Genomic DNA, 24,818 nt, shown 5'->3' with positions numbered 1-24,818 from the left:
ACTGCTCATACCTTATTCACTGGCATAATAAAAGTACTTGTTTTTATTGCCTCCACAGTATAGTGGCTTTTAAGGGAGGGCATGTTGTTTACCACTGCAAGGGAGTTACTATCTTCCCACATGAACTTGTTTAAGCTTTTTTTCATGTGTGAAGTATATGCGAAACTTTTATTGGTAACAGAAAACTAGCTCGGGTGATAGTGATAATATAAAATGAGTTTTGATATGTATATAAAGTCAATATCAACAGTTCTTGATATTAAAATATAAAATTGCAAAAAAGAAATAATAAATAATAAAAGTTAAATACGTTTCTTTTAAAATAAAAAAAATTACTTAGTCTTCAAACATTTTAAATTTGTTTTCATTATTTCACGGTCCCCCTCAACAAAACCTATGGCCCCCAAGGGGGCCGCGGCCCACAGTTTGGGAAGCGCTGGTAAATGATGAATGAAGCTGCGGTTAGTGGAGTGGTGGAGACGGAGAGGTAGAGCAGGTGCCCTACCTCGATGAGATTTTGGACTCCCTGGAGGTGTTATGTAATAATAATGTAGAGAATCTACCTGAGTAGTTTTTTTGACCATTTTACTAATAAACAAAGTTCTTCCATTAGTTTCCTCATCTTATGACCTACCAGAAATGGTAATATGATGTGTTTTCAGGTGAAAGAGGCAGAGATCCACTCCATCAAATCAAAAGTAATATTGGAAGCACTGCATACATTCTTCTGGCACTGTATCTGAATTCACACAAGGAGAAACAATTTCCAGACCATCAAACTTCAAACGTGAGATGAATTTAGGCATAAATCCTATCCCACACTCATCCACCCAATCAGAAAAGGAAGTAGTATAATTCATTGTTCATGTTAAGGAATTTTAATGTTCATCATCATCATCAAATTCCTGACATGTACCCTCAAGGGGGAGGTTACAGGATATGATAGTAATACATTAAAAATTTACATCATTACTAACCTCCTATCTACAATTTAACTGCAAATCAGTCTGTTACTTGTCAAGACCCCAACATTACCAGATCTTATATTTCTATCGTCTAAGGCACTTTGTACCATATCAATACACCTATATCTTGGTCTTCCTCTGGGTCGTTTTCCTGCCATCCTGGCAGAGAAGACTTGTTTTGTTAATCTTTCCACGCCCATTCTGTTTAAGTGACCATACCACCTGAAATTAGCTCTGCTAATTTCAGGTGGTATGGTCACTTAAATTAGTGAAGTGTTTTACTTCTGACCCAGCTCTCAGATCCATAAGTTAAAACTAGTTTGAACACTGTCTTGTAAACAGCTAATTTAGTGTTCCGAATAATTTTTCTCTTAGTTCATATGAATTTATTCAGTTGGCTTCCTACCGTACCAGCTTTGTTGATTCTGTTATCTAGTTCCATATTTAATTTACCATCTTCACTAAAAATCGTGCCTAAGTAGCTGAAATGTTTTACTTGTTCCACCGGTTCCCAGTTCACAACACAGTTGACATTTTCAACACTTCTACCTATTTTCATTGTCTTTGTTTTTTTAATGCTGACCTTCATACCATATCTATTACAACAGTTATTAAATTCAGTCAGGGAATCTTGCAAACTTGTAGTGGATTTATTTAGAAGTATAACATCATCCGCATAAAGCAAAGAGCTGACATTAACATCTTCAATTCTGATATCATGTTTAATACCACTTTCCTTCATAATATGATCCATATATATAATGAATGACAGACAGGATAATGTACATCCTTCTCTCACACCACATTTAACATTAAACTATCTTCCTGTACTTCCTTCAATTCTAACTGCTGACTTACAAATCAAATAAAGACTAAGTATTGCTTGATATAACGTCCCATTGACACCTTGTCATATGCCTTTTCCAGATCAACAAAACTTAAATACAGGTCTTTGTTATATTCTCATGCTTTCCCAACTATTTGTTGTTAAGTGAAGATCTGATCCTGACAGCCTCTATTTGTCCTGAATCCAGCTTGTTCTTCCACAATTCTTCTGAACCGTTTTTTCTCAAGTATACTTGAGAAAAAAAAAAAACACTCAGTAGGGAAATACCTCTGTAATTCTCACATTCAGTTTTATTTCCCTTTTTATATATGGGTACTATTAGAACTCTACTCCAATCATCGGGAATTCGTCCCTCTGTCCAGGCTTTCTGAACTATGCAGTGCAGCCACTGTAAGACTTTTATACCACCATACTTAAGCATTTCTGGTCGAATACCATGAATGGATATGTATTCCTGACTGTATGCCTGTTGAGTGATTTTTGACCTCTGTGCTATCACTGCTTGTTTCTTTTAGCAATTTTTCGAAGTAATTACTCCATACTTCAAGGATATCTTTTTCTCCCATTTTCATGTCACCTTTATTATCTCTTTTACAGCACAGTTTCCTCCATTTCTAAGCTTCTTCAACAACCTCCAGAATATCTTACCACCTTCTTGATATTTATTTTCTATATTCTTGCCAAAGTCCTCCCATGACTTTTGTTTAGCTAGTTTTACACACTGTTTCGCTTTCTTACATTTGTCTCTGTATTCTCTAAGAGCAAAAGTTGAATTATTTGCCAGGAACTTTTGATATCTTTCTTCTTTTCCTTCACTGCCTCTTTAACTTGCTGTGTCCATCATGGAGTTCTGATGCCTCTCTGATTGAATCAATCAGGGTTTTCTTCAGGGCTTGCCACTGAATCTCCAAGGTTTGGTTCTTGTTCTCAAACTGTTTCATTTTTTCTTCAATAATCTTTGTATATATTAGTCTACAGTTCACATCTGAGAGCTGCTCAACTTTTATTCACTTTAAAACTTTCTTACATGTTATTCTTTTCAATATGAAATTCAATTTTATCCTGCTCAAGACTAAATAGTGATCACTTCCAATTTCAAATCCTCTGTACACTTCTGCACCAGAGACAAAACATCACTATCAACAATAACATAGTCAATAAGCCTTTTCTTATTCCTTGCCTCTTCTCTCCATGTGAATTTGTGCACATTTTTATGTTGGAACATAGTGTTTGTAAGAACCAGTCCATGTCCTGAGCAGAAATTCAACAGGTATTTGCAATTATTATTACCCTTGCTCTTTTCTCCAAATTTTCCCAAAATATTTTTGTATGTCTGACAATCATTTCCTACTCTGCTATTTAGATCCCCAACAAGTACAAACTTTTCCTTTTTCATTGTGTCAGTTGCTTTTTCTAAAGCCTCAAAAAATTCCTCAAAGGATAAAATAATTCAAGCACTGATGAAGTTTATTATTGGTTTGTTTATCCATAGTTATCTACCTAATGGACTGGGCATCTTATTTTTCACTAGCTCTTACATAAAAGAAAATGTTCATTAGATTAAGTTCTTTATCTGGCTTCTTTTATGTAAATCTCCTCTCTTCCTCCTTAAAGTCCATGGACTATGTAGTATTTCCTCTTTTTCCATTCATCCTCACTGTCTCCCTGAGAATAAATAGTATCTTATCTCAAGTAATTTAATTCTAAGAATTACAATCGGAAATTCTTTACTGGAAAAAAAAATTTCCTTTATGTTTTATAAACAAAGGGCATCGAGAAAGTAGAGCACTTGTTAATTAATAACACTTTACAGTTTCAGATTGTATGATTCATTTGTTTCCAAGACAATTATTCATCTGTATCACTGGTGTCCTTGAGACTGCTAAAAGTCCTTTTAGCATTTTGTTGAATGTTGCAACAGAACATCAAATTAATATCTCCTTCTGTTACTGTTCGCTTCTTTACAGTATCAATTCATCAGTAATAGGATTAACCTTGTTAAAATAAATTAAAGATACCAAGAAATATATACTTGGTTTAATCCTTTATCCCAATGTAAGCAAACAAAGTTTATGCCTGAAGTATTTTCAGGACTGGGGCAACTCGTATGAAGCAGCTCATAACTTCACATCACTTGCCTTACTATTAATTTATAGTATAACTAATTTATAATTTATAAATTTATAAATAAATTTAATAATAAGGTGTGACACCTTTTGGCTACTTGTATATGAAAATATGACTTCTGCATTACTTCAACTTTAGTATCACTTCTGGGTCTGGCTCCCACTGATGAGACTTCAATAAAAGTTGAAACTGATCTGGGTAGTGACTCTTCCCATAATACATGTCCATAAGGATATGTGCTTTCCATTATGGGATACTGAGGTCATCACTCTTATAAAGAAGCTGATGAAGTCATCAGCTTCTTCATACAAGTTGCCCCAGTCCAGAAAATACTTCATTCACAAACTTTGTTTGCTTACACTTGGATAAAGGATTAAACCGAGTATATAATTTCTTGGTATCTTTAATTTATAGTATAACCAAGAGAAAAACTTCCAATAAAAAATCGCTTTTTAGAATCACCTTAACATATTCAAAATGTAAAGTTTTACAGAAACTTCCAAAACATAATTCTCTAGTCTCTATTCTCCAACCTTTCTCTCTCTCATTACATCAGTTATAATGCTCTCTTTATTCAGCTGTCAATTTCCCATGTCCTCAATGTATTCAACTAAGCAGCAAGCAAGTTAGTAATAACTGCCTCACTGTTGTTAGCAAAAGGAATGTCTTTATGACTTACTACAGATATTATTTACACTTAACAAATTGAGAATTTGAATAAACTACCATTTCAAATTGTCATCATCGTCAGATATCTGGTATGCACATTTAATCTAAAACACAATAATTTTTTCTTTAAAAATAATTACTGTTTGCTAACTGGACATGTGGTAAGCACTGAGTTACAAAACCTGACAATAATTTTTTCTTTAAAAATAATTACTGTTTGCTAACTGGACATGTGGTAAGCGCTGAGTTACAAAACCTGAACTAGTAATTAGAATATTAGTGAAAAAACATTTTATAAAGAATCATAAGTTTAAATCATCACTATTTTTACAAGTATCCGCATAGAAGGATGGGTGTGTGTTAATATTCAGAATACATACATATTATTATAATAACGGAATTAACTCACATAAAATATTCTTTATTTGTAGAATTTTTCATGAGTATCACAGACACCATCAGTACAAGTACAAAGGCTAATTAAACAATAGCTGTTATATTCACAAAGCGGCACCTAAGTAGCTAAGGTTAAATTTCCTATTATTTCAGAAAACAAAAATTATATACATACAAGTATCCCTTGATATATGCGACTTTGATTAATTTGGTTTTGATTAGTGCACAAAAAAATTATTGTGACCATAAACTTGTTATATGCGGTATCAAATTCGATTAGTGCGGCCCAAAAAGTTTGAAAATTAGCAAAGCGTTAGACTTGGTCAATGAAACCGATCAAATCACATGGTACGAGTCGTGCTACAACATTAGTAACACACTCTCGGCCTCAGTCTCAGTGCATCAATTTATCAGCAGAGTAGCAAGTACAGACGTGTATGTATGCTTACGGCCTATCCACATATCATGTAATTTTCAAATTATGTAGAGCATTACCCTTCGTAACCATGGCTGCGAAAAAGAATAATAAATGATTATTACTTTGGATACTAAAATTGAAATTATTAAAAAGTTTGATAACCAAGAAAGCAAAGCAAACATCAGAAGAGCTCTAGGCTTTGGAGAATCAACTATATGAGCCATTTAAAATAAAGCGACTGAGTACCGTTAACAAGGCAAAGTGGCTTCTGCATCTATGAGTATGCAGAGTAAAATCATAGAGGAGAAAAAAAAAGCTACCACTGTTCAATTTACGTTAGATAAGTGTTTTTCATAAAAAATAAATATTTAGATAAGTTTTTATGTAACAAATATGTATAGATAAAATATATAAATACATGTCACCTTAAAAAATAAATGTTTAAATTTTTATATTTTGCAGGATTCATTATAATTATTCCCATTAATTCTTAACATTGAATAATGCAGTTTTGATATATGCGGTGTCCATCGAGGATTAATTAACCGCATATATCAAGGGATACCTATATATATATATATATATATGTGTGTATATACAATTACAAGTTAGGAAAGATTTGCTGATTTATAGAGTGCTATCTCCCACAAGGGTGGGAAAGAGGTAGACCATGGGTTAGAGGAGGAAAGTAACGTTTCACATATTTCTTTGTAAAGCTGTTCCGCTATGAACCGAATTTTGTGAATGAGTTTTGTCTTGTTCCACTGAACTCTATGTCTAGTGTTGATGGCATGCTCTGCAAGTCCAGACTATTCCGGTTCAAGGTACTGGATATACGACTTGTGTTCTTCTAACCGGATCAGAGCAGATCTTCCTGTTTGTCCGAAATATGATAACTCATGCAAGGAATCTGGTAGACACCTGGATAGCTTAGATGTGTGAACTTGGCCTTTGGAGACGTGAGGAATGTAGATTTTTTCCGATGGGTTGAAAGGTCATACAAATATTTAGTGTTTTAACAATTTTGCTATGCATTTGCTAATGACTTGCACATTGGGGATAGGTATATGCATAGGTTCTTCTGTATTTAAAGAGGATGCTGAAGCACGACTACTTAAAGCTCTTTTCATGCAGGAATTCTTATAACCATTGGATATGAAGGAGGAATTAATATATTGTAATAGTTCTTCTGAAGAACAAAATGAGTGGGCTCTATGAACCAGCGTTCTTATAGTACCTGCCTTTTGACTGGGATGGTGATGTGATTCAGCATGGATGTACTGGCCTGTATGAGTCTCCTTCCTATAGGCTGTGAATTGTGGGTTACCATCTGGTTGGCAAAGAATTAAGAGGTCTAGAAAGGCTAACTGCTTATTTACTTCTACTTCTAGGGTGAACTGGATCCTTGGATGAAGTGCCCTTCCATATGGCAAAAATGTCGTCCACATATCTGAACCTAAGGTTAGGTCTGGGCGAAATGTTGTAAAAGATACATTGTTTGAAGTGCTCCATAAAGTAGTTGGTAATAGCAGGAGATATTGGATTACCCATTGCTGTTCCTTTGATTTCTTGGTTTAACTGGTTTTTGAAGGAAAAATAACCGAACTTTATTACAAATTCAAACAATTTGACTATGTCGGGAGGAAATTCTTGGTGCAGTAATTCAATGCTGTCTGCCAATGGAACATTCGCAAATAGCAAAACATCATAATCTCTGAATCATCTAGATGCAGATTGGAAATTTTATTTCTGAAATCCAAAGAATTTTTTATATAAGTAGCGTTCTTCTAGTTGAAGAAGTTAGTAAATTTGACAGAAATTTTGATATTTTGGAAGTGGGACAACCTATACAGTCTACAACAGGTCTTAATGGAATTCCTGGCTTATGCACTTTTGGAAGACCATATAATCTAGGTGGGCACCTGAAGGAGGTCTTTAGTGTTTTCTTTTTATTTTCATCCCGTATTGATATTTTTTTCTATAAGAGCATTTAGTCTTTTTATTTGACCACCGGTAGGATCTAAAGTGAGGGCCTATAAGTCGAACAGTCGCGGAGTAACAGTGACATTTTTCTCTCTTATTCTCTTCTGTCTTGAATGACCACAGCCTTCTCATTGTCAGCTTTCATAATAATTAGGTCCACATTATTCTTCAGCGATTTCAGTGCTTTTTGTTCAGCATATCATAGGTTCGACATTAAAAAGAAATTCTGCACACTCAAATTCTTGTCCTGTTAGCTGTTTTTTGGGGTAAGGATCGAATACCTCTGAGTATGCAATGGAAAAAATCTATTATGGGTACCTTGCAAAAACCCACAATAAATCTATTATAGGTTTTTGCAACGGCAAAATTATGACATTTTGACAGAACAAAACGTTTGCGAGCAGCCAGACACATTGATCACTACTCTGTCTGTATCACTGACAATATTGTTAGATTTGGTGTGGCTCAACAGTGAATCAAACATGTGTTTTAATCTATCACGGGAAGCATTAAAAACATTTCAGTATGACTTCGATGATATGTGTAAAATGGTGTTAAAATTTTCAGTCTCTAATACTGTTCTAAATAAATCTGATGAGCTCTTTGAGATTTAAAAACTTCTTTTAGTTTTACAGTAGATAGGTACTTAGTAGGTAGCCTACTAAGTACCTATCCTGTATCCTTGCAGATAACTCTTTATGAATATAACAGTTATTGTTTAATTAGCATTTGAACTTGTACTGATGATGCCTGTCATGCAAAAATTCTATAAATAAAAGGTTATTTTATGTGAGTTAATACCGTTCTTATAATAATAAGTAATATGTCTACTCATGATATTTTCTTACTGAAACTTATATCGAGTTTTCACGGAGAGTCTACTTCCAAACAATGTGCTAGATAAGGTAAAGTATTAGTTAAGAAGGCGAATTGCATTAACAGAATATTCCTGAAGCGCTGTAAGATGCCTCAGGTTATTCTTACCTACTGTAAACTAAAAGAAGTTTTTAAGTCTCAAAGAGCCCATCAAAGTTATTTAAAGGCCAGTAGGTCACTGTTAAATTATCTTTTATATCTTTCACTAATATCTTTTTCTCCCATTTTCATGTCACCTTTATCATCTCTAACTCCTTTTACAGCACTCTTCCCTCCATTCCTAAGCTTCTTCAACAATCTTCAGAATATTTTGCAACCTTCTTGATATTTATTTTCTATATTCTTACCAAAGTCCTCCCATGACTTTTGTTTAGCTAGTTTTACACAGTGTTTAGCATTCTTGCATTTGTCTCTGTATTCTTTAAGAGCACAAGCTGACTTATTTGACAGGAACTTTTGATATTCTTTTCCTTCACTGCCTCTTTAACTTCCTGTGTCCACCATGGAGTTCTAATTTTTCTATCCTTGCAGATAACTTCACCACATGCCTCTCTAGCTGAATCAATCAGGGGTTTCTTCAAGGCTTGCCACTGAATCTCCAAGGTTTGATTCCTGTTCTTTTTCTTCAATAATTTTTGTGTATTTTAGTCTACAGTTCACATCTGATAGCTGTTCAACTTTTATTCGCTTTAAAACTTTCTTACATGTTATTCTTTTCAATATGAAATTCAATTTTATCCTGCTCATCATTAAATGATGATCACTTCCAATTTCAAATTCTCTGTACATTCTGGTGTCCTGCACCAGGGAGAAAACATCACTATCAGCAATATCATAGTCAATGAGACTTTTCTTATTCCTAGCCTCTTCTCTCCATGTGAATTTGTGCACATTTTTATGTTGGAACATGGTGTTAGTAATAACCAGTCCATGTCCTGAGCAGAAATCCAACAGATATTTGCCATTATTATTAGCTTTGCTCTTTTCTCCAAATTTTCCCAAAATATTTTTGTATGTCTCACAATCATTTCCTATTGGCTATTTAGATTCCCAACAAGGACCAACTTTTCCTTTTTCATTGTGTCAGTTGCTTTTTCTAAAGCCTCAAAAAATTCCTCCACTTCTACTTAGTAGAACCTTCTGTGGGACCATAGGCACAAATAAGTCTCATTGTCCAGTTCCCCATTCTCATATTTGCCCACATTACTCTACTTGAGACTGACTGCTATTCAAGAAGATTAGCCTTGTATTTTGTGTTGAATACTATGTTTCCTTGATTGTCATTGCCTGAATATAACATTTTGTATTTATTGCTCAAAAAGATCTCACCAGTTTTTGTCTTTTTTGTTTCAGTCACCCCTATTATGTTGATCTGGTACTTATCTAATGTCTCGGCTAGCTCCATTTCTTTGCCATTCAGGCTTCTTATGTTGAGTACAGATCTTTAACTCTGGTCATGTTGAGTTGGGGTGTGTTTTCAGATTTGATCCAGTAGCTGACTTTTCGCTGTTCACGTGGGTTCCCTGGCAAAAACAACGGGACCTTGTTTAACCGGGTGACGCCCCAGCCGGCATGAAATTTTGTCATGTTGTACCATCATTTTTTATTTTGGTTTAACCAATAAGAATACAATTTGGTCAGCTAAATCCCAAATTGTCAACCCATCCTCGTTTGTTCAGTATCCAAGTAGATACCCAACAGGGTGCACCACGAGAAGGTGAGACATTAGTTCAGAAGCCCTGGTCGGTTCTCCGCATTCATTTAAAAGCTATGTGGAGGTCTCCTCTCAGTTATACAGCTTTGACTCTTAAGCACCAGGAACTGCTACGTATATAAAAGAAATAGAAAAATAAAAAAAAACTTTGTATTTCAGAAATATAATTTCCGATCTGCATTTAGACGATTAAGCGATTATGATTAGTCTAGATGTTGTTTCACTATTTACAAATGTTCTGTTGATGGAACAGCAGTGGGTAATCCAATATCTCCTGCTATTGCCAACTACTTCATGAAGCACTTTGAGCAACATATCTTTGACATTTCACCCAGACCTAACCTTTGGTTCAGATATGTGGACGACATTTTTGCCATATGGTAGGGCACTTCAGAAGAATTACAACAGTTTCTCTCAAAAATAAATGCACTTCATCCAAGGATCCAGCTCACCCTAGAAGTAGAAGTAAATAAGCAGTTTGCCTTTCTAGGCCTCTTAATTCTTCGCCAACCAGATGGTAACCTACAATTCACAGTCTATAGGAAGGAGATGCATACAGGCCAGTACATCCATACTGAATCACATCACCATCCCAGTTAAAAGGTAGGTACTATAAAAACACTTGTTCATAGAGTCCACTCCTTTTGTTCTTCAGAAGACCTGTTGCAAAAAGACCTGTTACAATATATTAATTCCTCCTTCATCTCCAATGGTTATAAGAATTCCTGCATTAAAAGAGCTTTAAATAGTAGTGCTTCAGCATCCTCTTCAAATACAGAACCTATGCATATGCCTATCCCCTATGTGCAAGGCATTAGTGAACGCATAGCAAAAGTGTTAAAACAACTAAATATTCGTGGCCTTTCGATACACCAGAAAAATCTCCACATTCCTTAAGTCTCCAAAGGACAAGCTCCCACATCTCAGCTATCCAGGTGTCTACCAGATTCTCTGCTCTAGTGTTTATCATATTCTGGACAAACAGGAAGATCTGCTCTGATCTGGTTAGAAGAACACGAGTCGTGTATCCAATACCTTGAATCGAAACAGTCTGGACTTGCAGAGCATGCCATCAACACCAGACATGGAGTTCAGTGGAACAAAACAAAACTCATTCACAAAATTTGGTTCATAACAGAACAGCTTTACAAAGAAACGTTACTTCCCTCCTCTAACCTAAACAGATCTGATGGTCTACATCTTTCCCCCCTTGTGGGAGATAGTACGCTATAAATCAGCAAATCTTTCCTAATTTGTAACTGTATACACAGACACATATATATATATATTTTTTTTTAATAAATTTAGGAAATTTAACCTTAGCTACTTAATTGGTGCTTTGTGAATATAACAGTTAGTGTTTAATTAGCCTTTGTACTTGTACTAATGACTTGTACTGGTGATATTCAAGCCAAAATTCTACGAATAAAAAATATCTTATTCTTTATTCATAGAATAATAACGGAATAAAGTTAATTCCGTTATTCTAATAGTAAGTAGTATGTCTATTCACGGTATTTTCTTACTGGAACTTATATTCAGAATACACTGCTTGAGGTTAGAAAAATTAGCACTCCATGGCAGAGACAAGAAGTAAATGAGGAAGCCATCATGATGGAAGAATTATGAAAGTTCCTAGATAATAAGTTCCTCAAGTATTAGTGGAGACGGTGAGATGTGTTTAGCGAAGTAGAGTACCCAAACAATTTATATTTTGGTTTAAGCAAACAAGAATACAATTTGGTTGGCTAAATCCTAACTTGCCAGCCCATCCTCATTCATTCAATATCCTGGTAGATACATAACAGGGTGCACCATGAGAAGGTGAAGATTGGACATTAGGTCTGAAGCCCTGGTCGGTTTTCCACATTCCTTTAAACACTATGTGGAGGTCTCCTCTCAGTTATATAGCTTTGCCCCTTAAGCACCCCTCTATACAAAACAGTGTTCAAACTAATTTTAATTTATGGATCTGAGAGCTGGGTCAGAAGTAAAACACTTGACCAAAGACTAGAGACTGTAGATATGAGAGTCCAGAGAAAGATTAGAGGCATGAACAGATGGCATCAATGGCAATATCATATTAAAAATGAGGATATTAGGAAAGAACTTGATATTGTCAGCATCCAGGATTGCGTTAGCAAAGTTAATCTCAGGTGGTATGGTCACTTTAACATAATGGGAGAGGAAAGATTAGCAAAACAAGTGTTCTCCACCAGGTTGTCAGGAAAAAGACCCAGAGGAAGACCAAGATATAGGTGGATTGATACAGTAAAAAGTGCCTTAGAAGATAGACTCTATTAACTTTATTCTCTTTGCTCTACCTTCAGTATTCTTTACCTATACTAGAGATCTCTAGAAATTTATTTTTTAATTCACGACTGCACCACTAGAGGTATCCTTGTGGTATAAGAAATATCAATACTTCCAGTAAAGTCCGCTTTCAATCCTAAGGTCTTTCTCAATAATATTTCACAGTCCTGGCTAAGACTTAACTTCAATTCGTAGCTATTTGTCAACTCCCCGCTCACAGAATTGCATTTAGTTGCAAACAGTGCATTGCGTAAAAGATCAGGCAGCACTCTTTGTAAAAAAAACAAACATGTTTATTTATATTGAAACAATTATACAATTTACACATTAATAAACTACTACTTCCTACTCGACTCTAAGTCTAACACTTTAGAAGAAAACTTCATTTAAAAAATATATGTACGCATGTAACAAAATACACATCATTAAACAACTCAAAGAGAAAACTACCAGTCCATTTACAATTTAGGAATTATCATGCCTTATTAACTATAACTAGAAATTCTAGGTTTCACTTTATATAAATTTCTCTTTATACAAACAATTTTCACACTATCTATAGCAGGGGTGGCCAACCTATGGCGCATGCACCAAAAGTGGCGCATAGCATGATTAGAAGTGGCACGCTGAGAAAATTTTTTAAAAAAATTGTATACAATTTATATAAACAAAATTAACCTACCACTGAATTCTACAGTACGCACTTATTATACTTGTTTGGTCTTGAAGCAACAGGCACCAGCAAATGCTGACAAGCGTCACCAGTTACTCAATCAGTTTACAGCTGGCTCTCGTGTCATAAAGTTTGATGAACTTCTGATTCGATGTGAATTCTGTGTTTTCGAACTTTATGTTTCTATTAACAGTTCTTTAAGTTTAAGATAAGATTTCTGTTTTCATGAAGGCTTAATATAGTTCTGTAAATTTAAAAATAAATGTTCTCATTTTGAACGCGTATGTCAAGTTCTTGCTCTCTCCCCTAAAGGGGTGCTTAAGGGTCAAAGCTGTATAACTGAGAGGAGACCTCCACATAGCTTTTAAAGGAATGTGGAGAACCGACCAGGGCTTCTGACCTAATGTCCAATCCTCACCTTCTCGTGATGCACCCGGTTGGGTATCTACTTTGATACTGAATGAACGAGGATGGGCTGGCAATTGATTAGCCGACCAAATTGTATTCTTATTGGTTAAACCAAAATAAAAATGATGGTACAACATGACAAACTTTCATGCCGGCTGGGGCGTTGAAACCGTTTAAACAAGGCCCCCGTTGTTTTCGCCAGGGAACTAGGGCGAACAGCAAAAAGTCAGCTACTGGAAAAAATCTGAAAACAAACCCCAACTCAACATCACCAGAGTTAAAGATCGGTACTATCAATGTAAGAAGCCTGAATGGCAAAGAAATGGAGCTAGCTGAGGAATTATATAAGTACCAGATCGACATAATAGGGGTGACCGAAACAAAAAAGACCAAAACTGGTGAGATCTTTCTGAGCAATAAATAAAAATGTTATATTCAGGCAATGACAATCAAGGAAAAGAAAGAGTAGCCATAGTATTCAACACAAAATACAAGGCTAATCTTCTTGAATGACAGGCAGTCTCAAGTAGAGTAATGTGGGCAAATATGAGAATGGGGAACTGGACAATGAGACTTATTTGCGCCTATGGTCCCACAGAAGGTTCTACTAAGGTAGAAGTGGAGGAATTTTTTGAGGCTTTAGAAAAAGTAACTAACACAATGAAAAAGGAAAAGTTGGTCCTTGTTGGGCATCTAAATAGCAGAGCAGGAAATGATTGGGAGACATACAAAAATATTTTGGGAAAATTTGGAGAAAAGAGCAAAGCTAATAATAATGGCAAATATCTGTTGGATTTCTGCTCAGGACATGGACTGGTTATTACTAACACCATGTTCCAACATAAAAATGTGCACAAATTCACATGGAGAGAAGAGGCTAGGAATAAGAAAAGTCTCATTGACTATGATATTGTTGATAGTGATGTTTTCTCCTGCAGGACACCAGAGTGTACAGAGGATTTGAAATTGGAAGTGATCACTATTTAGTCTTGAGCAGGATAAAATTGAATTTCATATTGAAAAGAATAACATGTAAGAAAGTTTTAAAGCGAATAAAAGTTGAACAGCTCTCAGATGTGAACTGTAGACTAAAATACACAAAGATTATTGAAAAGAAAATGAAAGAGTTTGAGAACAGGAAACCTTGGAGATTCAGTGGCAAACTCTGAAGAAAACATTCATTGATTCTGAAAGAGAGGCATGTGGTGAGGTTTTCTGCAAGGATAAAAAAATCAGAACTCCCTGGTGGACACAGGAAGTTAAAGAGGCAGAGAAGGAAAAGAAGAAAGAATATCAAAATTTCCTGGCAAATAAGTCAGCTTTTACTCTTACAGAATACAGACACAAATGTAAGAAAGCTAAACACAGTGTGTAAAACTAGCTAAACAAAAGTCATGGGAGGACTTTGGTAAGAATATAGAAAATAAATATCAAGAAGGTGGCAAAATATTCTGGAGGTTGTTGAAGAAGCTTAGGAATGGAAGAAAGAGTGCTGTAAAAGGAGTTAGAGATGATAAAGATGACATGAAAACAGCAGAAAAAGATATCCTTGAAGTATGGAGTAATTACTTTGAAAAACTGCTAAATGAAACAAGCAATGATGACAGCACAGTGATAAAAAACACTGACCACGCATGCAGTCAGGAATACATATCCATACTTGAAGTAGAAAAGGCCATCAAAGGCTTGAAATTTGGAAAGGCGGCAGGAGTAGATGATATTCGACTAGAAATGCTGAAGTATGGTGGTATAAAAGTCTTACAGTGGCTGCACCGCATAGTTCAGAAAGCCTGGACAGAGGGACGAATTCCCGATGATTACAGTAGAGCTCTCATAGTACCCATATATAAAAAGGGAAATAAAACTGAATGTGAGAATTACAGTGGTATTTCCCTACTGAGTGTTCCTGGCAAGATCTATGCAAGTATACTTAAGAAACGGTTGAGAAGAATTGTGGAAGAAAAGCTTGGGGAAGAACAAGCTGGATTCAGGCCAAATAGAGGCTGTCAGGATCAGATCTTCACTTTACGACAAATAGTCGAGAAAGCATGGGAATACAACAAAGATATGTATTTAAGTTTTGTCGATTTGGAAAAGGCATATGACAAGGTGCCAAGAGAGAAGCTATTCAATACGCTGCTGTTATATGGTGTCAATGGGACATTATATCAAGCAATACTTAGTCTTTATTTGAGTTGTAAGTCAGCAGTTAGAATTGAAGGAAGTACAGGAAGATGGTTTAATGTTAAATCTGGTGTGAGACAAGGATGTACATTATCTCCTTTGTTATTCATCATCTATATGGATCACATTATGAAGGAAAGTGGTATTAAACATGATATCAAAATTAAAGATGTTAATGTCAGTTTTATGCGGATGATGTTATACTTCTAAATAAATCTGCTACAAGTCTGCAAGATTCTCTGACTAAATTGAATAACTGTTGTAATAGATATGGTATGAAGGTCAGCAATAAAAAGACAAAGACAATGAATATAGGCAGAATCATTGAAAATGTCAACTGTGTCGTGAATGGAGAACCGGTGGAACAAGTAAAACATTTCAGCTACTTATGCATGATTTTTAGTGAAGATGGTAAATTCAATATAGAAATAGGCAAGAGAATCAGCAAAGCTGGTATGGTGGGAAGTCAATTGAATAAATTCATACGGAATAAGAGAGAAATTAGTCGGAATACTAAATTAGCTGTATACAAGACAATGTTCAAACCAGTTTTAACTTATGGATCTGAGACCTGGGTCAGAAGTAAAACACTTGACGAAAGACTAGAAACCACAGATATGAGAGTCCTGAGAAAGATTATACGCTTGAACAGATGGCATCAATGGCAATATCATATTAAAAACGAGGATATTAGAAAAGAACTTGACATTGTCAGCATCCAGGAATGCGTTAGCAGAGCTAATCTCAGGTGGTATGGTCACTTAAACAGAATGGGCGAGGAAAGATTAGCAAAACAAGTGTTCTCTGCCAGGTTGGCAGCAAAACGACCCAGAGGAAGACCAAGATATAGGTGGATTGATGCGGTACAAAGTGCCTTAGACAATAGAAATATAACATCTGATAATGTTGGAGTCTTGACAAGTAACAGACTGATTTGGAGGAAAATTGAAGATAGGAAGTTAGTAAAGATGTAATTTTTGTTATGTGGTACTATCATATCCTGTACACCCCTTGAGGGTACATGGCAGGAATTTGATGATGATGAAAACAGGAATCTTATCTTAAACTTGTAGAACTGTTTTTGAATGTTCATAATGTTTAAAACGATAAAATAATTAAAATAAATTATTTAATAATAAGCTTTACCTTTTGAAATAATTTTTTTTTTACTTTCAGTGCCCATTACTTTGCAAAAGAAAATGAGCAGAAGAAAAACAGAAGGTGATAGCAAGCGCCAGTTTAATGAACTGTGGGAAAATGAGTTCTTATTCATTGCGGGTCCTTCAGGAAAACCGTTGTGCATTGTTTGTGAAAGCACTCTCTCAGATAATTGAAGACATGATCTTAACAGACACTATAGAAAACATCAAGCTGAATTAAAAGAAAAACTGAAGTTAGTTCCTGGGTCTGAGTTGCAGAAAGAATATATGGTTAAGAAAAAGGAAGAAATAAAAAAGAGACAAAATATATTTGTGAAACGAAGTTGTGAAAGTGTGGCAATGCTGGAGGTGTCTTATGAAATTGCATTTGTGTTGGCTAAAAAAACACAAGCCTTTCTCTGATGGAGAGTAAGTTGTTAAGCCTGTCTCGAAAAAATTGCAAAATGTCTTGGTGATAAGAATGTTGAAAGAAAAATAAACCAAATTGCTCAGTTCAAGCAAACAATTACAAGACTCATCGAAGAACTTTCTCATGATGTTAATGAGCAATCGAAAGACCATGTTCATGCTTGTTCTTTCTTTTCTTTAGCCTTGGACGAATCCGCTGACATATGTGATGTAGCCCAATTAAGCATTTTTATAAGAGGAATTGATGGTGATTTTAGCATCTTTAAAGAACTTATCGGTCTTGAGTTACTTCATGCAAAAACCAGAGTGTCAGCATATTTCACAAAGTAAAGTCATGTCTAGAATATCAACAACTAGATTCTAGTAAGCTCATCGGTGGTTGTACTGATGGAGCACCGTCAATGGTAGGTAGAGTTTCTGGGATTGTAACTTTACTTCAAAGGTTTTTAGGTCGTTCTCTACTAAAGTATCACTGTATTATACATGAAGAATCTCTGTGTAGAAAAACTCTAAATTTGAAGCATGTTATGATACCAGTTGTAAAGTGTGTGTGAATAAAATTAGAGCAAGAGGGTTAAACAGAAGAGAATTCAGAGAATATTGTGAACTGCTAGATAGGGAATATGGTGATATCATCCTTCATTGTGAGGTGCACTGGCTTACTAAAGGACAAGTTCTCAGTAAATTTTGGAAGCTGAAAGAAAGTCTTCGTAATTTTCTGGAAGAGAAGGATGTGCTGCATGAGGAAAAAGCCCTTTTCTGTGATGAGAAATGGTATTTGATTTAGCATTTTTAGTTGATGTTACCAGCCGCCTCAATGATCTAAATTTGAATCTGCAGGACAAGAACAAATTGTTTCCTAGCTTAGTAAATAACACCAGTGCATTTGAAATGAAATTAAAACTGTTCATCTCCCAGTTAGAAAACGGGGATTTAAGTCAATTTCCACATTTAAAAGAACATAGTGAATCTGTTGAAGATAATGGCAACTTTACAGAATATACTGAGAAACTCAGATTATTGCAACAGTCCTTTAACAGTCATTTTAGCGATTCTGCCAAAAAAGAAGACTGCATACTTGCATATATAAATCCCTATTCACTTACTGAACAAAAAATCTTGACGATGCCTAGTGACATACAAATGAAACTTACTTATCTCAAAACCAATTCTTTATTGAAAATGAAATTTAATGAACTTCCATCACTCCCAAATGCTTCTGATATAATTAATTTCTGGCTATCGTTGCCCTGTGAACATTTTCCAGAACTGAGAAAATTTGCTCAAAGTTATATCTGTCGTTTTGAAACTATATACAGATGTGAACAAGCATTTTCATCAATGAAAATGATTAAGAACAAACTACAATCGCGACTGACTGATTCAATATTTGAAAAACTGTTTGATGCTTTCTGTAACTGATTTAACTCCAAACATTACAAGCTTAGCAAAAGCAAAGCAATTTCAAAAGTCTCAATAAAATAATTAATGTTTATCTTGTCTTTATATGAAATCCTTCTACTTAAAACTGCTAAAAGTGTCTATATTACCATATAAATAATTTTATGCATAACTGTTAAATATATCCATATTACCATAATTTAAAAGGGCTGAAAAATGGTATAAGTTTGTATGGCGCATCTTAACTAAAAAATGAAAAAATTGATGCATGAACTATAAAAGGTTGGCCACCCCTGATCTATAGTAACTCTATAAACTTATTGTTCTCCTAAAACAGTCTCTTATGACATAGACAAAAATACACTGAAAATAAAGTCATGTGACTTCCTTTTATCTATAGCACTTGTTCACATTTCCTTTACAGATTTCCTGTCTTTTTTTCTGTAGCAGTTCTTGGGCTTTCACTTGGAGATTTCATGAACACCGACGTTTCATAAAGAAATTGATGTTTCAAACCACTACATCCGTTGCATACAAGACACTGTTCAAGCCAATTTTTTACCTATGGATGTTTGAGAGCTGGGTTAGAAATAAAACACTTAACCAAGGACTAGAGACAGCAGATATGAGAGTCCCGAGAAAGATCAGAGGTGTGAACAGATGGCATCAATGGCAATATCATAGTATAAATGAGGATATTAGGAAAGTACTTGAAATTGTTAGCATCCAGGAATGTGTTAGAAGAGCTAATCTCAGGTAGTATGGTCACTTCAACAGAATGGGAAAGAAAAACAAGTGTTCTGTGCAGGTTGGCAGAAAAAAACACCCAGAGGAAGAAAGATCAAGATATAGGTGGATTAATATAGTAAACAGTGCCTTAGACGATAGAAAAATAATATCGGATAATGTTGGAGTCTTCACAGGTAACAGACTGATTTGGAGGAAAATTGTAGATAGGAAGCTAGTAATGATGTAAATTTTTCATATAGCACTATCATATCCTGTACAGCCACTTGAGGGTACATCAGGAATTTGATGACAATAATGATAATGTAGAAAATAGATTAAAAATACAAAAAATAAATATTGACCAACAGATGGCATCAATGGCACTATCATATTAAAAAATTCAAATTTTTTAGGGGATTAGGGGTGCAGACTCCCCATCTTTGAAAATCCTATATAATTTTTGGCTTCCCAAAATCTTAACTAATAATAGTTAATTGTTGACCGGAAGCCTTAACGAAAACATAAACAGTCGATTAATACAAATGTTATATTATGTATTTTTACAATAAAGTAAGCTAGAGAAAAGAAATTTTTATTAAAGGAAATCATAAGGAAGAGAAAATACATTTATAGTACTGTATTGTATGTCTGTCAGTAACTATGTCGATATTGACTAAACATACACATGTAATCACAGTAATAAGATTTTTATTATTATTACTACTACTACTTATTATTATTATAAGTAATAATATCACTGTGATTACATGTGTACGTTTAGTCATGAATGCTCATCAGGTTTCATTATACAACAAAGTCTATGAATATTGTCTTATATGATACAAAACAATGTACATGTAATACATATTACTAACACTAAACATCAAAAATGAAAAAATAATGTGAAAAAAAAAAACGGTAACCTAGCATACACATTAATGAATAAATTGTTATAAATTTTTATTTCACGATAATTAATTAGCTTAAGGGTCAAAGCTGTATAACTGAGAGGAGACCTCCACATAGCCTTTAAAGGAATGCAGAGAACTGACCAGAGTTTCTGACCAAAATTCCAATCTTCACCTTCTCGTGGTGCACCCTGTTGGGTAACTACCAGGATACTGAACGAATGAAGATGGGCTGGCAATTTGGCATTTAGCCGACCAAATTTATTCTTATTGGCTTAAACCAAAATAGAAAATGATGGTACAAATATGACAAATTTCATGCCGGCTGGGGCGTCACCCGGTTAAACAAAGACCCTGTTGTTTTTGCCAGGGAACCAGGGCGAACAGCGAAAAGCCAGCTACTGGAACAAATCTGAAAGCACACTCCAACTCAACATCACCAGAGTTAAAGATCGGTACTATCAAACATAAGAAGCCTGAATGGCAAGGAAATCGAGCTATCTGAAGAATTAGATAAGCATCAGATCGACATAATAGGGGTGACCGAAACAAAAAAGACAAAAACCAGTGAGATCTTTCTGAGCAATAAATACAAAGTGTTATATTCAGGAAATGACAATCAAGGAAAAGAAGGAATAGCCATAGTATTCAACACAAAATACGAGTCTAATCTTCTTGAATGGCAGGCAGTCTCAAGTAGAGTGATGTGGCCAAATATCAGAATGGGGAACTGGACAATGAGACTTATTTGTGCCTATAGTCCCACACAAGGTTCTACTAAGATAAAAGTGGAGGAATTTTTTGATGCTTTAGAAAAAGCAACTGACACAATGAAAAAGGAAAAGTTGGTCCATGTTGGGGATCTAAATAGCAGAGTACGAAATGATTATCAGACATACAAAAATATTTTGGGAAAATTTGGAGTAAAGAGCAAAGCTAATAATAATGGTAAATACTTGTTGGATTTCTGCTCAGGACATGGACTGGTTATTACTAACACCATGTTCCAACATAAAAATGTGCACAAATTCACACGGAGAGAAGAGGCAAGGAATAAGAAAAGTCTCATTGACTATGTTATTGTTGATAATGATGTTTTCTCCCTGGTGCAAGACACCAGTGTACAAAGGATATGAAATTGGAAGTGATCACTATTTAGTCTTGAGCAGGATAAAACTGAATTTCATATTGAAAAAAATAACATGTAAGAAAGTTTTAAAGGAAATAAAAGTAAAGTAGCGCTCAGATGTGAACTGCAGACTAAAAGACACAAATATTATTGAAGAAAAAATGAAAGAATTTGAGAAAGAACCAAACCTTGGAGATTCAGAGAGGCATGTTGTGAGGTTATCTGCAAGGATAGAAAAATCACAACTCCATGGTGGACACAGGAAGTTAAAGAGGCAGTGAAGTATATCCAAAGTTCCTGTCTGCTTTTGCTCTTAGAGAATACAGAGACAAATGCAAGAAAGCAAAACACTGTGTAAAACTAGCTAAACAAAAGTCACAGGAGGACTATGGCAAGAATATAGAAAATAAATATCAAGAAGGTGTTAAGATATTCTGGAGGTTGAAGAAGTTTAGAAATGGAGGAAAGAGTGCTGTGAAGAGATTAGATTGTGATTAGAGATGATAAAGGTGACATGAAAACTGGAGAAAAAGATATCTTGAAGTATGGAGTAATTACTTCGAAAAATTGCTAAATAAAACAAGCAGTGAGAGCACAGTGGTAAAAAAACACCCAACAGGCATACAGTCAGGAATACATATCCATACTTGAAGTAGAATGTCAGCTCTTTGCTTTATGCGGACGATGTTATACTTCTAAATAAATCTGCTACAAGTTTGCAAGATTCCCTGCATTAAAAAGACGAAGACAATGAAAATAGGTAGAATTGTTGAAAATGTCAACTGTGTTGTGAACGGGGAACCTGTGGAAAAAGTAAAACATTTCAGCTACTTATGCAAGATTTTTACTGAAGATGGTAAATTAAATATGGAAATAGACAACAGAATCAACAAAGCTGGTATGGTAGGCAGTCAAATGAATAAATTCATATGGAATAAGAAAGAAATTAGTCAGAACACTAAATTAGCTGTATACAAGACAGTGTTGAAACCAGTTTTAACCTATGGATCTGAGAGCTGGGTCAGAAATAAAACACTTGACCAAAGACTAGAGAACGCAGATATGAGAGTCCTGAGAAAGATTAGAGGCATGAACAGATGGCATCAATAGCAATATCATATTAAAAACGAGGATATTAGGAAAGAACTTGACATTGTTAGCATCCAGGAATGCGTTAGCAGAGCTAATCTCAGGTGGTATGGTCACTTAAACAGAATGGGCAAGGAAAGATTAGCAAAGCAAGTGTTCTCTGCCAGGTTGGCAGGAAAACGACCCAGAGGAAGACCAAGATATAGGTCGATTGATACGGTACAAAGTGCCTTAGACTAAAGAAATATAAGATCTGATAATATTAGAGTTTTGACAAGTAACAGGCTGATTTGGAGGAAAATTGTAGATAGGAAGTTAGTAATGATGTAAATTTTTCATGTAGTACTATCATATCCTGTACACCCCTTTAGGATACATGTCAGTAATTTGATGATGATAATGATGAACTAATTTATAACAAATAATTTTGTGCAGTTATGATTTAATACTGCATTCTTACATTTGTTTACATTTCTCTTGCCTGCAAATGGCCATGTACAGTCTGTAAGTGTTTCCATAAGTTTTGATAAATTTTAACTTTTTATAATATATTTTTGTATACTTTATGGTAGTAAATGATAAATTAGACCATTATCTAAATTTATTTTATGCATTCATGACATACCTAACTTTTTCTTAATTTTTTTTGAAATTTCTAGGATACACAGTTCAGCTGTGCATTTTTTTTTAATTGTCGCACGTCTCCAAAAAAAATTTCAATATGCTTATTAAAAAAAAAAACTGATGTAAGTGGAACCACACAGTTCAAGCCACAGTTCATCAAGCGTCAATTGTATAAAATTGATAATAAATAGAAAAATAAATCCTTAAGCCCACCCACAGTACCAAATGTACTATAGGTTTGCGCATAGCCTTTCGTGGGCGGGAACCTCTCACACACAGATACATATGTATGTATTTGTATATATATATATATATATATTTTTTTTTTTTTTTTTTAAAAAGCCTCAAACATGGAAAAGCAACTGGAGTAGATGATATTCACCCAGAAATGCTCAAATATGGAGGTATAGAAGTTTTACAGTGATTACACTGCAAAGCTTGTTAAGAAAAACTGTCTAATAAAAACATGGAGAAGAACAATCTAGGTTCAGACTCATCAAAGTCTGTCAGGATCAGATATTCACTTTAAGACAGATAGCTTAGAAATTATGGGAAATATATGAAGAATCTATATGGAAAAGTATCTGACAAGACTGCAAGAGAAAAGCTGCTCAAAACACTACCACTTACATGGCATAAATGTATTGCACTTTTATTATTATTATTTGTTTTGTATTACCTATACAAAAAAATGCAAAATCCACATTTACTTGAATTTCAAATGCATCTGTCAGCAATAATTCCTCGTATTGAAGTGTACTAAGTTGAATGAAACAAAATTCATAGTGAAGGACAATGCGTTGATATAAAGAAGTTATAGTTAAGTGGAAGCATAAAGCTGAATATCATGCTAAAACTGAAAATATTAAAAATAGCACAAATTAAGGTGTCAAGTTATTCATAACTTACCTGTGCAACAACAGACAGTAAGCCTACAACTGCAATGAACAGTGCCACTTCATCTGGAGAAAATCCCATTACCTGAAATCAAAATTTAGTAAAATCTTTAGAATCTTAATTCTATTCACTCAGTAAGTTAAAACAATTCATAATTAATCAAATATTACTAATAAGTACCTCATAGTATAAATATCAAAAAAAAAATTATTTATTAAACTTGATACTAACGATAATAAAACTCTGATGATACTAGTTTCCTCTCTAGCACCATTAAACCAGAAATTAGTAAATACACAGCACTAAATTAGAATGACATAGAAACGATTCAAATTGTAACTGAAAAGGAACTAATGCCCTATATAGGGCCTGAAAAACAACAAAATTAATTCAGAAGTCAGGCAGAATGTAGTTAGAGTAGCTGTCTTCCATATCTTAGCAAATTAATTAAACCATACTTGTTTCAGATTAGGGGAGTGTTTCACAGCTGGTGTAATTCAAAAAATAGAGTTCCTATGGGTCTGAGAGACTACACAGCATAGCTGTCTTTTATTTCCATTTAACACATGCATTGCCAATCATGCGATATCGCGTGATGCGAGCTCTCACCGGTCAGCCGATCACGCGTTATCGCGTGGCCATTGCTATCAAGTTTCTAAGCAGAATAGTATAGTGGCCACAGTGAAACAGCGCATGATATTTATATTGGCCACTAGGGAAGGGATCGACTTTCGTGGAGTGGGGATGGCCGCCAGCCATTGTCTATTGTTTATGTTAGCCAGTGCGCACAGTGTACATAAATTTTATTATTATGTACATAATAATAAAAACATATAAATAATATATTTAACTTATTTTGAGCACAATAAAAACTAAATAAAAAAATTAAAAAAATTTGGC

General features: G+C 34.7%; 2 protein-coding genes across 2 annotated transcripts in view; one reads left to right on the top strand and one right to left on the bottom strand.

Annotated features, from left to right (window-relative positions):
• LOC150101260 (ribitol-5-phosphate transferase FKTN-like) overlaps positions 1 to 18,477 on the top strand; it is a 353,950-nt gene extending 335,473 nt beyond the window's left edge. Inside the window, exon 11 of the transcript XR_016549166.1 lies at positions 16,750 to 18,477. The gene's annotated coding sequence lies outside the window, so the exon portion shown is untranslated. The remainder of the gene's footprint in view (positions 1 to 16,749) is intronic.
• The window catches only part of LOC150101259 (solute carrier family 71 member 1), a 268,455-nt gene that overhangs the window by 58,025 nt on the left and 185,612 nt on the right, over positions 1 to 24,818 (bottom strand). The window contains exon 8 of the mRNA XM_090401592.1: positions 23,931 to 24,002. Coding sequence (XP_090257718.1) covers positions 23,931 to 24,002 — 72 coding nt within the window. The remainder of the gene's footprint in view (positions 1 to 23,930; positions 24,003 to 24,818) is intronic.

The sequence above is a fragment of the Typopeltis vanoorti genome, chromosome 12 (genome assembly GCF_054136105.1).
Source record: "Typopeltis vanoorti isolate ZY-2024b chromosome 12, IOZ_Tvanoo_1.0, whole genome shotgun sequence".
NCBI classification, from domain to species: domain Eukaryota; kingdom Metazoa; phylum Arthropoda; class Arachnida; order Uropygi; family Thelyphonidae; genus Typopeltis; species Typopeltis vanoorti.
The sequence above is the reverse complement of the archived record's forward strand: the minus strand, read 5'-3'. Positions and strand labels throughout refer to the sequence as shown.